Consider the following 14,073-nt stretch of genomic DNA (forward strand, 5'->3'; position numbering starts at 1 on the left):
GCCCCAGGGTGTGTATAGAAATGTTTTCAGGGAGTTAGTGTCTGAAATGGGGGCGTTGTGACTCTGCCTGATGCTCTACTGTGGCTGAGCTATTATCTGAGTTGCAAAACAAAGTCCTTTTTACTCTCCCCTCTCCTCTACTCAAGTCAGAAGAAGGAGTAACTCTCCCAGAGTTATGAGCTGTGCTACCTGGGGTGTGGGGAGGAGTGGTACAAGCACTCTCTTGGCCACCCCAGCAGGTGTCTCACTAGGTCATATGCATCCCAGGTCCACTGGCTTCAAGCCCAGCACAGCACCAGAACTTGCCCAGGAATTGCAGTCTTTGTGGCCTAGACAGCCTTTCGAGTTTATTTAGGACCCCAGAGTGCTTTAGCCCACAGTGTCGGGGCTAGCTGGAACTCAGGTTCAGACCACTGGGATGGGTAATTTCCCTTTGGCTAGCGCTGGTCTAAATGCTCCTTCCACAGGCACTGACTGAATTCTGCCCTGTGTTGCTTTCCACTGTGGTAGGCAGCACTGAGTTCCAAATCTGTGCACCTGGGGGAGTGCAGTGATTGTGGAATGCAAAGTCCCACAATCACTGCACTCCCCAGGTGCACAGATTCTCTCTCTGCACCATGTGGCCGCTGCCACTGCCTGGGAAAGGAAGAGAGGTGATGTTGGCAATTCTAGACTCTTTTCTTCCCCCATCAGTGGCTCTTTCCTTGATAGGATGTTAAAACCAGGTACTGTGATTGCTCACCTGATTTTTGATTCTTATGAAGGTGACTTCTCGTATGGATAGTCACTTAATTTGGTGTTCCTGCAGGGAGGACAATCACTGGAGGGTTCTATTTGGCCATCTTGCTTCTCCTCCTCCTAAGACTTTTTATAACATAACTTTCTTGAAAGATGAATTTTTCCCCTCCAGATACATGTCCTGAAACTGAACAAAATGGAACTGTTACCATTTCATGCTGATGTGGAGATTGGCCAGATTATAGAAATCCCTATTGCAATGTATCACGTAAATAAAGAGACCAAAGAAACCATGGCATTCACAGACTGCTCTCATTTATCCTTGGATCTGAACATGGATAAACAAGGAGTCTTTACTCTTCTCAAAGAAGGTAAAAGTAGCCTTTTTATCTTCTCCTTCCTTTGTCTTTGTTTATCTTTAACTCTACCATTGTGACAGATTACTTTCTTTGTCTTTAAGGAAGCAATCAACAATTCAGAAACTACTAATTATAGTCTAAATTCACATATTACTTTTCTTTATAATACTTTATTTTGTCATATGCCTTGTAGTTAGTGTTATACTCCTCATTTTACAGATGTGGAAACACAGGCACAGAAACTGAATAACATTGCAGCTGGCCAATATCAGTTTTTTGTTTGTTTGTTTTTGTTTTTTGAGACAGTGTCTTGCTTTTGTCACCCAGGCTGGAGTGCAGTGGCACGATCTCGGTTCACTGCAACCTCCACCTCCCGGGTTCAAGCGATTTTCCTGCCTCAGCCTCCCAAGTACCTGGGATTACAGACGCCCACCACCATGCCCGGCTAATTTTTGTATTTTTAATAAATATGGGGTTTCGCCATGTTGGCCAGGCTGGTCTTGAACTCCTGACCTCAGGTGATCTGCCCACCTTGGCCTCCCAAAGTGCTGGGATTACAGGCGTGAGCCAGTGCGTCCGGCCAGTTTTTATTTATTATGATTATGATTATGATTATGATTAGAGACAGGGTCTCACCGTGTCACCCAGGCTGGAGTGCAGTGGTGCAATCATAGAACATTGTAACCTTGAACTCCTGGGCCCAAGCTATCCTGCTATCTCAGCCTCCCGAGTAGCTGGGATTACAAGTGCAAGGTCAATATCAGATTTTAGTTCACAGTAAGGTTTTCCATTTCTAGCCTCAAGCTCTTTTCTTCTTTCTTTCCCTAATATACATATCATATGTCTTTTTAAGAGGAATGTAGAGCCATTTAATATATGCATACATTCAATTTATTGAAAAAGGATAAAATACCTTTTGCTAATAAAACAGAAAATATGAATAAAGGTCAACATCCTTTCCTGCTATTGAACTTCTTATTTGATCCTGATCCCCATTGTTTTTTCATCAATATAATGACAGTAGTAGCATCTAAGATTTGCTTAGCATTTACTCTTTGCTAAGCTCTGTTCTGAATACTTTTAATACATTAACTATTTAATTCTTACATCTATAAGCTTGGTATCAAATTGGACTTTTGCTTTGCCCTTGCTCATTATACTACATACATACATATAAACACACCCTCTCTCCCGGGTTCAAGTGATCTTTCCCCTCTTCTTAGAGTATTTTAATTTTTAGCACCTTATTTCCCATGTAGGACAATAAAATCCTCCTGACTATTCTTACCTCTGATCATCATGGCTATCAGCTGGAGCTTCATGAACTCAACTTTGGTATTACTTTTTCTGCTCAAAAATTTTGAGAGACTTCTCATTGTTGTGGAATGGAGCCAAAATCCTTTTAGTTTGGTATTCAAGACCCCTCTACAATATAACCCAACCTACTTTTCATGATTTCATACTTTTGCTTCATATGTGGTTCTAGCTAAATTAACTACTTTATTTATTTATTTTTATTTAATTTTTGTTTTTTTTTTTTGAGATGGAATCTCATTCCGTCGCCCAGGCTGGAGTGCAGTGGTGCAATCTCAGCTCACTGCAACCTCTACCTCCCAGGTTCAAGTGATTCTTGTCCCTCAGCCTCCTGAGTAGCTGGGACTACATGCACATGCCACTATACCTGGCTAATTTTTGAATTTTTTAGTAGAGACAGGGTTTCACCATGTTGGCCAGGCTGGTCTTGAACTCCTGACCTCAGGTGATGCACCTGCTTCGACCTCCCAAAGTGCTGGGATTACAGGCGTGAGCCACCATGCCCGGCTAAATCAACTACTTTAAATTCTCTCATATGTATCTCTCATATTCTCATTTATATCTCATTTGTATTTCTTTGTTCATTCTGTTTTCTCAGCCTAAGATACTTTAACCTTTCCTTGATCTCTCCAGCTTGAAATAATCTTTCTATTTTCTAGACTTCTATAATACTTACCACTTTCTATTAATGTTTTAAGGAATTATTTACATGTTCACTTTCCCCTTGAAACTATAAATGCTTGAGGTCATGATCTTTGCTCATATATATATATATATTCCCACTGTACATACAACTGTGTCTTATGTATGTCTCTCAATAGAAAGAACAGATATCAACTTGATATAAAGGGCCTAATTGTTAATGTAAGAGATCAAGATGGGTTTTGTTTGTTTGTTTGTTTGTTTGTTTGTTTGTTTTTAACAGTCTCACTCTGTCACCAGGCTGGAGTGCAATGGCACGTCTTGGCTCACTGCAACCTCCACCTCCGGGGTTCAAGCAATTCTCCCTGCCTCAGCCTCTCAAGTAGCTGAGATTACAGGTGCCTGCCACCACGCCTGGCTAATTTTTGTATTTTTAGTAGAGACGGGGTTTCACCATATTGGCCAGGCTGGTCTCGAACTGACCTCAGGTGATCCACCTGCTTCAGCCTCCCAAAGTGCTGGGATTACAGGCATGAGCCACCGCCCCAGCCAAATATTTTTTTTTTTTTTTTTTTTTGAGACAGAGTTTCACTCTTGTTGCTCAGGCTGGAGTGCAATGGCGCAATCTCGGCTCACGGCAACCTCTGCCTTCTGGGTTCAAGCGATTCTCCTGCCTCAGCCTCCTGAGTAGCTGGGATTACAGGTATGCGCCATCATGCCTGGCTAATTTTGTATTTTTAGTAGAGACGGGGTTTCTCCATGTTGGTCAGGCTGGTCTCGAACTCCCAAGCTCAAGTGATCCACCCGCCTCGGCCTTACAAAGTGTTGGGATTATAGGCGTGAGCCACTGTGCCTGGCCCAAGGTGGTATTTTTAATGTATTAAAATTCTTATATTTTCGTAGCTTAATCTCCTTTAAAACTAACTGCTTGTGGCTGGGTGCGGTGGCTCATGTCTGTAATCCCAGCATTTTGGGAGGCTGAGGTGGGTGGATCACAGGGTCAGGAGTTTGAGACCAGCGTGGCCAACACAGTGAAACCCTGTCTCTACTAAAAATACAAAAAATTAGCCAGACATGGTGGCAGGTGCCTGTAATCCCAGCTACTCAGCAGGCTGAGGCAGGAGAATCGCTTGAACCCAGGAGGCTGAGGTTGCAGTGAGCCGAGATTGCGCCATTGCACTCCAGCCTGGGCAACAAGAGCGAGACTCCATCTCAAAAAAAAAAAAACAACTAACTGCTTGTTACCCAACTGAAACCATATTTTTTTTTTTTTTTTTTTAGGTAAGGTCTTACTCTGTTGCCCAGGCTGGAGTGTAGTGGTGCAATCACGACTCACTGCAGCCTTGACCTCCTGGGCTCAAGCGATCTTCCTTCCTTAGCCTCCTGAGTAACTGGGACTACAGGTGCACGCCACCATGCCTGGCTAACTTTTTAAATATTTTGTAGAGATGGGGTTTCACCATGTTTTTCAGGCGGGTCTTAAACTTCAGAGCTCAAGCAATCTGCCTGCCTTGGCCTCCCAAAGTGCTGGGATTACAAGCCTGAGCCACCACGCCCTGCCGAAATCATGGTTTTTGATTCACAGGTATTCAAAGACCTGGACCAATGCATTGTTCCAGTACACATATCGCAGCTAAATCTCTTGGCCATACTCTGGTAACAGTAAGTGTGAATGAATGTGACCAGTACTTGGAGAGCAGTGCTACATTTGCTGCTTATGAACCCCTAAAGGTAAGATATTTCATGGTAAGGAACTGGCATTTCTTTTAATGGACTCAACTATGTCCACTTATGGGCTTGCTAGCTATCTGTGGTCTCTACTAAGGATCGATGACATTTATGTTCTCTTTACTTGCCACTTTTTTGTTTTTAGATCTACAGCTCTCTCCTCAAACCTAAGTCTCCAGGGAGTTTACTCCCTCATGCTTCTGTCACAGGAATATCTTTAAGTTGTATCAGAAAGTTTTAGATGTTCCCCTTTCTTCTTTTTTACTGAGGTATAAAATATGTCCAGAAAAGTTCATAAAGTACACTAATCTTAAGGTGCTATCTGAATTTTTACATGTGCCTATATCTCTGTAAATACCAAAATTAGTATATTAGCGTACTCCCTTTTGAAGAACCCTGAAAGATAATTTCTGTCCTTTGGAAGGAAGTCAATCATCTTTTACCCTATATGCTTATGGATTTTAAGCACAGAAGCCATTATATTGAACCCTAAGGACTGGTTCATTATAATGGAGATAGTATGATACGTGGTTCTGATGGCAGCGGCAGCCTGTCTGGAGCAGCTGCTGCCATCACGCCAGTTGCAGCAGGGAGATGCAGCTGGGGCTGCACACTCCGTGGAGCCGTTTGGAGCCGACGCCAAGTGGGAGCCTCAGGAGCCCCACTCCTTCTTAGTTGGTGGGGGGGAGCTCCCTGGGTGCAGCTTTGGCTGCCCAAGTCATGACTGTGGACCCAGGCCTCCTGCTCCACCGAGCAGGCAGGAGATGCACCCCTGCCCCAGCCCCACTACCCCCTTGCCATGCAACTGCAGCCACCCAAATGGCAGCTGTGGACCCAGGCATCCTTGTACTCTTGGGGACCCTGGAAGGCCCCTTCTGCATGCTCCCACTGCCTGGCTTCTTCCTGCTGTCAGCACCAACTCCAGTCTCAGAACAAAGTTGGGCCAATCCTGGGCACTGTCACAATCTGGCCAGATGAGCACATGCTTGGGGCAATTTTGACATGCCAGGCCCCTGCTGCCTTGGCCCCCTCCAGACTTTGGTCACCAACGAGCATAGGAGGGAAGCCAAAGAGGAGCTGAGGGCAGCTCGGCATTGGCCTGCAGGTGCCCCTTGGCACCTACAGCCTAGGTGCCATGAACAGCGGCAGGAGGCAGACAAGTTCCTGGGCAGAAGGTGCAGTCCCTGTTGAGGCCCTACCTTCAGGCCAGGCAGGGCCTGAAGGCTGGGGTCCAGGCTGCCACTCCCGCAGACCAGAGTGGGAACTTGTGATGCCCTTTCCAGGCCCACCCATGGCTGCCCATGGACAAATCAGTGTGGACTTTCTCCCCTCTGATGCCCATAAAAGCTCCAGGCTTAGCCAGAGCTGGGGCAGAAGACATTGGACAACCAGCTGCAGAGAGGAGCTACCAACTCCAGGGCCTCCTCTCTGCTGAGAGCTGCAGACACTGGGATGACCAGCAGCAGAGAGGTACTACCCACTCCAGGGCCTCCTCTGAGCTATTCTGTTACTCAATAAAGCTCTCCTTCACCTTGCTCACCCTCCACTTGTTCTGCATATCTTATTCTTCCTGGATGCAGGACAAGAACTTGGGACCTGCCCAATGGCAGGGCTGAAAGAGCTATAACACAAACAGGGCTGAAACATGCCCCTTGCTCACCACATTGTGGGTGAAGAGAAGGAGAGAAGAACTGCGACTCTTCAGGGAGCCGAGACCTGGGAGCTCCCCAAGCCAGGGCTGTGACTCCCACTTTGGGGCCCTGTGGTTCCTGGAGTCTCTAAGCTTCCAGGCACCACTGTGTTCCCCAGTGGCAGCGTGGAAGCTGCTTGCAGTGCACCTGATCTAGCCACAGGCTTGCAGAGAGCCAGTGCCCATGCCGGCACCTGGAGCTGCCTGTCCCACTGCAGCAACTGGTGTGCCTGACTGCAGTGGCTGGACCCCATGCTCACTCACTCACACACCTGTTGCCACTCCATGCCTGGCTCACCCTTGGCAGGTGTGGGATCCAGGCTGGTAGCATGAGCCAAGCACAGCCTGCCAGGCCGAGTGGATGGAACGAGCCCAGTGGGCCCAAACAAAACTTGGACAAAGGTGCCACCAGCCACAGAGGTTTCCAGCCAGAAAAGTGACACCCCAAGGATCCTGCAACAGTTCAAAATAAAAGTAGATAGAGACTGGCATGGTTTCTACATCGTATTTGATTCCAGCAGGATCTAAAATTGGTATCTACAAGTTCTTGCTGATAGATACTGACAAATCCTGACTCAATGCCTCTTGGAATAAGGAACACCCGCAGGGAAAAATGTTAACACTAATGAAAGAAGTAAAGTAAAGTAAAAGAAAAAAGATAAATTATTCATTCAAATTTGCATTTTAAGTTGGCCTCATTGTACATTGTGTAGCATATATATTAAATATATGGTTCAAGTATATTTCACTAGTTCCCTTGGTGGATGAGTCCTCCTTCTTGCCTAATTAAACGCAAGTGCTTGGCTGTGGCTCATTGTAAAATTCTATTAGGTTTTTTCTTACTTTTATCATTGTCCTTAGGCTTATTTTATATATATTGAGTGTCCACAAATCAGATCTCCCCTGAATGAAAGTCGTCCTTAAAGAAAAGGAAGTGAGATGATGATTTTCTTTTTCTACCTAGCATGTTAGTCATGTGTCTTTCCCCTTACCTGATGAAAAACAAATTGTTTAAAAATATGTGTGTTCTACCCTTGTTATCATTACTGTGTTTCAGTACATGGTACAGTTCTCAATTTGTCCTTTTATATTATCAGCTCAATTTGGTTCATCTGGTTAGTTTTTGACTATACATCTAAGAAAAAGGAATCATTTGTTTTGCTTTTTCAGAAAGGCCATCTATGAGACCTCTGTTTATTTTTTCCATTCATTTATTCTGTCAAAAACTTTTTTTTTTTTTTTTTTTTGAGACAGAATCTCACCCTGTCTCCCCAGCTGGAATGCAGTGGCGCAATCTTGGCAACCTCCACCCCCTAGGTTCAAGCGATTCTTGTGCCTCAGCCTCCCAAGTGGGTGGGATTACAGGTGCGCACCATGATGCCCAACTAATTTTTGCATTTTTAGTAGATATGGGTTTTTGCCATGATGGCCAGGCTGGTCTCGAACTCCTGGGCTCAAGGGATCCGCCTGCCTTGGCCTCCCAAAGTGCTCACTTTACAGGCATGAGCCACCACACCTGGCCAAAAACTTGTATGTCACTCTGTAACATGTCTTTTTTTTTTTTTTTTCCTGAGACCAAGTTTTGATCTTGTTGCCCAGGCTGGAGTGCAATGGCGCAATCTTGGCTCACTGCAACCTCTGCCTCCAAGTGATTCTCCTGCTTCAGCCTCCCAAGTAGCTGGGATTACAGGCATGCACCACCATGCTCAGCTAATTTTGTATTTTTAGTAGAGATGGGATTTCACCATGTTGACCAGGCTGGTCTCAAACTCCTGACCTTAAGTGATCCACCCACCTCAGCCTCCCAAAGTGCTGGGATTACAGGCATGAGCTACCGCACCTGGCCACATGTCTTTTCTTAACACTTATTATACTCTTTACCTACTCTAAGTCTGTCTCTCCCAGATTGTGGGCTCCCCTGTGAGACAAGACTTTATTTGGATTTCTATTACTATATCCTCATAAGTGAATATTTATTGAATTACATATACATTATTTAAGAGAATACTACCATCAGGATAGAAATTTTCAGTTTTACTAGTACTCAATAATAAATATGACTGAACAGTTCTGGAAAGAAAGCATAGTTTGCTTACATTTTTAAAATAATTGCTTCAACTCTCTACTTCATTTTAAAACTTAGTCACTGTCACGGAAGTTGAACAATGAGAACACATGGACACAGTGAGGGGAACATCACACACTGTGGCCTGTCAGGGAGTGGGGGCCTCGGGAAGGGATAGCATTAGGAGAAATACCTAATGTAGATGACGGGTTGATGGGTGCAGCAAACCACCATGGCACATGTATACCTATGTAACAAACCTGCACATTCTGCACATGTATCCCAGAACTTAAAGTATAATAAAAAAAAATTAGTCACTGTTGTGGACATTGTGTGCCGTACAAAAATAACCTACACTTTGAGAATACTTCATTCCCCTAATGCCAGTTTCCTCATCTATAAATGGGATACAACTCCTCTATACTGAATTGAGTAATACCTATCTTGTCTACTTCTTAGCTTATAAAGTTCTTGGAGAAATATGGTGAAGTGTATAGATGTATTATTTTTATATTTTTAGGGTAGAAGTTATTTGATACTTTAGTAAAATATCAGTTTAAAATGCTTATGCATCTTATCTTTCATTCTCTAGCCTGAAAAAAATGCTTATGCAGTTATTTATACAATACCTTTTCTGTGCACAACATTGTACTAAATCCCAGTGAAGAAGAGAAATACTAAAACAAATTAGGTATAAGATACTGACTCCTCTTTTTTTTTTTTGTTTTTTTTTTTTTTTTTGAGATGGAGTCTCTCTCTTTCACCCAAGCTGGAGTGCAGTGGCGCGATCTCAGCTCACTGCAGGCTCCGCTCCCCAGGGTTCACGCCATTCTCCTGCCTCAGCCTCCCGCGTAGCTGGGACTACAGGCACCCGCCACCTCGCCCGGCTAATTTTTTGTATTTTTAGTAGAGATGGGGTTTCACCGTGTTAGCCAGGATGGTCTCGATCTCCTGACCTCGTGATCTGCCTGCCTCGGCCTCCCAAAGTCCTGGGATTACAGGCGTGAGCCACCGCACCCGGCCTGATACTGACTCCTCTTAAGGAGTTTATATAACTAGAGAAAACAACAAAAATTATTAGATTTATACATAGCATTTGACACACATATAATAACATTAGGAAATGAATAGTGTACAAATGAATGGTACAGATAAATACTGCAAGAGCTTAGAGGATGCAGAAGTGGTGTGGTCTAGAATGACTGGACACAAATTAATGGATAAAGTAACATAATAGTTAGGTTAAAATGATAGGTAGGATCCAAATTAGGTTGAGAAGCATTCGAAGTGAGAGGCATGGCATACATATCTCTTAATTTGGGAATTAAATTTAATGTCATTTGCAGCATATTCAGATAACTAGTGTTTCACTTTAGAAAATTATTGAATTCCCTAACCTATCAGGAATTGATTTCTTTAAATATCATCAGGCTCTAAATCCTGTGGAAGTGGCATTGGTGACATGGCAGTCTGTGAAGGAAATGGTATTTGAAGGGGGTCCTCATCCATGGATCTTGGAGCCCTCCCGATTTTTTTTGGAATTGAATGCGGAGAAGACAGAGAAGATTGGAATAGCAGAAGTGTGGCTGCCATCTAAGAGAAAACAGAACCAGTATATCTACCGGATCCAATGCCTGGATTTAGGGGAACAAGTAAGAAAACAGTTTTTTATAACATTTTCTTTAGTGTAATACTCCAAATCCTTTGTACTTCCAGCCATTCCTTTTCAGATTCTGCTGAATTTAGTTTATGGACTAAATAGGAAAATTCTCATTATTGATCAAAGGATTGTTTTTTCTAAAACCTTATTATCCTTAAAATATACCCAGAGGTTTCAATTTGCTCATCCAAGAATTCCAGCAGTTCACGAACTAAACAAGATCTTTTTGTAGTATTGAGCTTATTTCACATTATTTGCAATCACATTATCATTATAATTCACTTCCTTGTTTTGTAGACTTTAGGATATTTGGTTCCCCAACTTTAAGAATTCAAGGAAGGGAAACTTTGAAGTATCATCTATGGTTAGCAATTTTGAGGAATTAATTAGATCTACACTGATAAGAATAATAAATATATTTTATTTCCATCAGTTGAATTATTTTTAATTATTTTTATTTATTTATTTAGAGACAGAGTCTTGCTCTGTTGCCCAAGCTGGAGTGCAGTGGCACAATCTCAGCTCACTGCACCCTCTGCCTCCTGGGTTCAAGCAATTCTCATGCCTCAGCCTCTTGAGTAGCTGGGATTACAGGCACACACCACCATGCCCAGCTAATTTTTGTTGTTGTTTTTGAGACGGAGTCTTGCTCTGTTGCCCAGGCTGGAGTGCAGTGGTGCAATCTCGGCTCACTGCAACCTCCGCCTTCCGGGTTCAAGAGATTCTCCTGTTTCATCCTCCTGAGTAGCTGGGATGACAGGTGCGCGCCACCACGCCTGGCTAATTTTTTGTATTTTTAGTAGAGACGGGGTTTTACCATGTTGGTCAGGCTGGTCTCAAACTCCTGACCTTGTGATCTGCCCGCCTCGGCCTCCCAAAGTGCTAGGATTACAGGCATGAGCATACCGTGCCCAGCCATTTTTGTTTTTTTTGTATAGACAGGGTTTCACTATGTTGGCCAGGCTGGTCTGAAGCTGCTGGAATCAAGTGATCCACCCACCTTGGCCTCCCAAAGTGCTGGGATTACAGGCATGAGGCACTACACCCAGCTGAGTTTTAATTATTTTTATAGGTACTGATGGATTTGCATAGTTTTCATTCACAGCTGTGCTGTGCTTCTATCAAAATCAGTAACAAAGATTTGCAGTTTTACTGGGCTTCAGAATTCAAGGTATGACTGTGAAACAGCATAGCTAACCAGCACATAAGGGAATCAATGTAAGATTTTAACTTGATAAGAACTGTGCTGTAATCCATTGAACTTCATTTTATTTTATTTATTTTTATTTTTTAGAGACAAGGTCTCACGCTGCTGCCCAGGCTACAGTGTAGTGGAACTATCACAGCTCACTACATAGGTTTCTTTCTAATATTTGTAGTGAACTTTACTGTATATATAACTAACTATTAGTAATTTCAGGGTTAATTACTTATTTTGGTCCTCAATTTTTTATTGTGGTAAAATTACCATCTTTTTTTTTTTGAGATGGAGTTTCGCTCTTGTTGCCCAGGTGGGAGTGCAATGGCACGATCTTGGCTCACCATAACCTCCGCCTCCTGGGTTCAAGTGATTCTCCTGCCTCAGCCTCCTGAGTAACTGGGATTACAGGCATGTGCCACCATACCTGGCTAATTTTGTATTTTTAGTAGAGGTGGGGTTTCTTCATGTTGGTCAGGCTGATCTCAAACTCCCGACCTCAGGTGATCTGCCCACCTCGGCCTCCCAAAGTGCTGGGATTACAGGCATGAGGCACCGCACCCGGCCTAAAATTACCATCTTAATCATTTTTTTAAATGTACAGTTCAATAGTATTATGTACATTCATAATCTTGTGCAGCCATCACTACCATCCATCTCTTTTCATCTTATACAACTGAAACTCTAAGGCTGGGCACAGTGGCTCACGCCTGTAATCCCAGCACTTTGGGGAATCAAGGCAGGAGGATCACTTGAGGCCAGGAATTCAAGGCCAGCCTGCACAACATAGTGAGAACCTGTCCCTACTAAAAAATAAAAAATTAGCTGGGTGTCATGGCAGACACCTATAGTCCTAGCTACTTGGGAGGCTGAGGCAGGAAGATCATTTGAGCCCAGTAGTTTGAGGTTACAGTGGGCTATGATCTAGTCACTGTACTCCAGCCTGGGTGACAGTGCAAGATCCTGTCTCAAAAAACAAACAAACAAAACATGTAGAAACTCTATACCCATTAAAGAATAACTCTTGGCTGGGTGTGGTGGCTTATGCCTGTTAATTCTAGCACTTTGGGAGGCTGGGGCAGGTGGATCACTTGAGGTCAGGAGTATGAGACCAGCCTAGCCAACATGATGAAACCCCATCTCTGCTAAAAAAAAAAAAAAAAAAACTAGCCAGGTATGGTGGCATGCGCCTGTGATCTCAGCTACTCAGGAGGCTCAGGCAGAAGAACTGCTTGAACCTGGGAGACAGAGGTTGCGGTGAGCTGAGATCGCACCACTGCACTCCAGCCTGGGCGACAGACCGAGACTACATGTAAAAAAAAAAAAAAAAAAAAGGCCGGGCGCGGTGGCTCACGCCTGTAATCGCACTTTGGGAGGCCGAGGTGGGCGGATCACGAGGTCAGGAGATCGAGACCACCCTGGCTAACATGGTGAAACGCCATCTCTACTAAAAATAATAAAAAAAAATAGCCAGGCTTGGTGGCGCGTCCTGTAGTTCCAGCTACTCGGGAGGCTGAGGCAGGAGAATGGCGTGAACCTGGAAGGCGGAGCTTACAGTGAGCCGAGATCACGCCACTGCACTCCAGCCTGGGTGACAGAGCATGACTCCGTCTCAAAAAAAAAAAAAAAAAAAGCTCCTCATTTCTGCTTCACCCCCGTCCCTGGCAACTACCAATCTACTTTCTGTCTCTGTAATTTTGGCAACTCTAAGTACGTCACATAAATGGAATCATATAGTATTTTTCTTTTTATGACTGGCCTATTTCACTTAACATAATGTTCTCAAGGTTTATTCACATTGTAGTATATGTCAGAATTTCCTTCCTTTTAAGGCTGCATAATATTCCTTTATATATGTATATATAAAATATGTACATATAAAATTATATACATATATATGTATATATGAAGTTTTGCAGCTGGGCACAGTGGCTCACGCCTATCATCCCAGCACTTTGGGAGACCGAAGTGGGCAGATCATTTGAGGTCAGGAATTCGAGACCAGCCTGGCCAATATGGTGAAACCCCATCTCTACTAAAAATACAAAAATTAGCTGGGCGTGGTGGTGGGCACCTGTAATCTCAGCTACTTGGGAGGCTGAGGCAGGAGAATCACTTGAACCTGGGAGGTGGAGATTGCAGTGAGCCAAGATCGTGCCGTTGCACTCCAGCCTGGGCAATAGAGCAAGAGTCACTCTCAAAAAAAAAAAGAAGAAAAGAAAAGGAAAAGAAATTTTGCTTATCCACTCATCCATTGATGGACACTTGGGTTGCTTAGCGTAAGGTTTTAGCGATCATGAATAATGCTGCTATTGACCAGGCACAGTGGCTCACACCTGTAATCCCAGCACCTTGGGAGGTTGAGGCAGGTGGATCAATTGAGGCCAGGAGTTCGAGATCAGCCTGGCCAACATGGCAAAGCCCTGTCTCTACTGAAAATACAAAAATCAGCTGGGTGTGGTTGCACGTGCCTGTAGTCTTAGCTACTCAGGAGGATGAGTCACAAGAATCTCTTGAACCCATGAGGCAGAGGTTACAGTGAGCCAAGATCATGCCACTGCACTCCAGCCTGGGCAACAGAGTGAGACTTTGTCTCAAATAATAATAATAATAATAACAACAACAACAATAATAATAATGCTGTCAACAAATACAGCTGTCTCTCAATATCCTGCTTTT

At 43.8% G+C, this 14,073-nt stretch overlaps 1 protein-coding gene across 2 annotated transcripts in view; it reads left to right on the top strand.

Annotated features, from left to right (window-relative positions):
- The window catches only part of NUP210L (nucleoporin 210 like), a 150,246-nt gene that overhangs the window by 48,611 nt on the left and 87,562 nt on the right, over nt 1–14,073 (top strand). For both annotated transcript variants that reach the window (XM_030824444.1, XM_030824445.1), the window contains exons 13-15: nt 911–1,109; nt 4,639–4,784; nt 9,967–10,188. In XM_030824444.1, the coding sequence (XP_030680304.1) occupies nt 911–1,109; nt 4,639–4,784; nt 9,967–10,188 (567 nt within the window). The remainder of the gene's footprint in view (nt 1–910; nt 1,110–4,638; nt 4,785–9,966; nt 10,189–14,073) is intronic.

This window comes from Nomascus leucogenys, chromosome 12, assembly GCF_006542625.1.
Source record: "Nomascus leucogenys isolate Asia chromosome 12, Asia_NLE_v1, whole genome shotgun sequence".
Lineage (NCBI taxonomy): Eukaryota > Metazoa > Chordata > Mammalia > Primates > Hylobatidae > Nomascus > Nomascus leucogenys.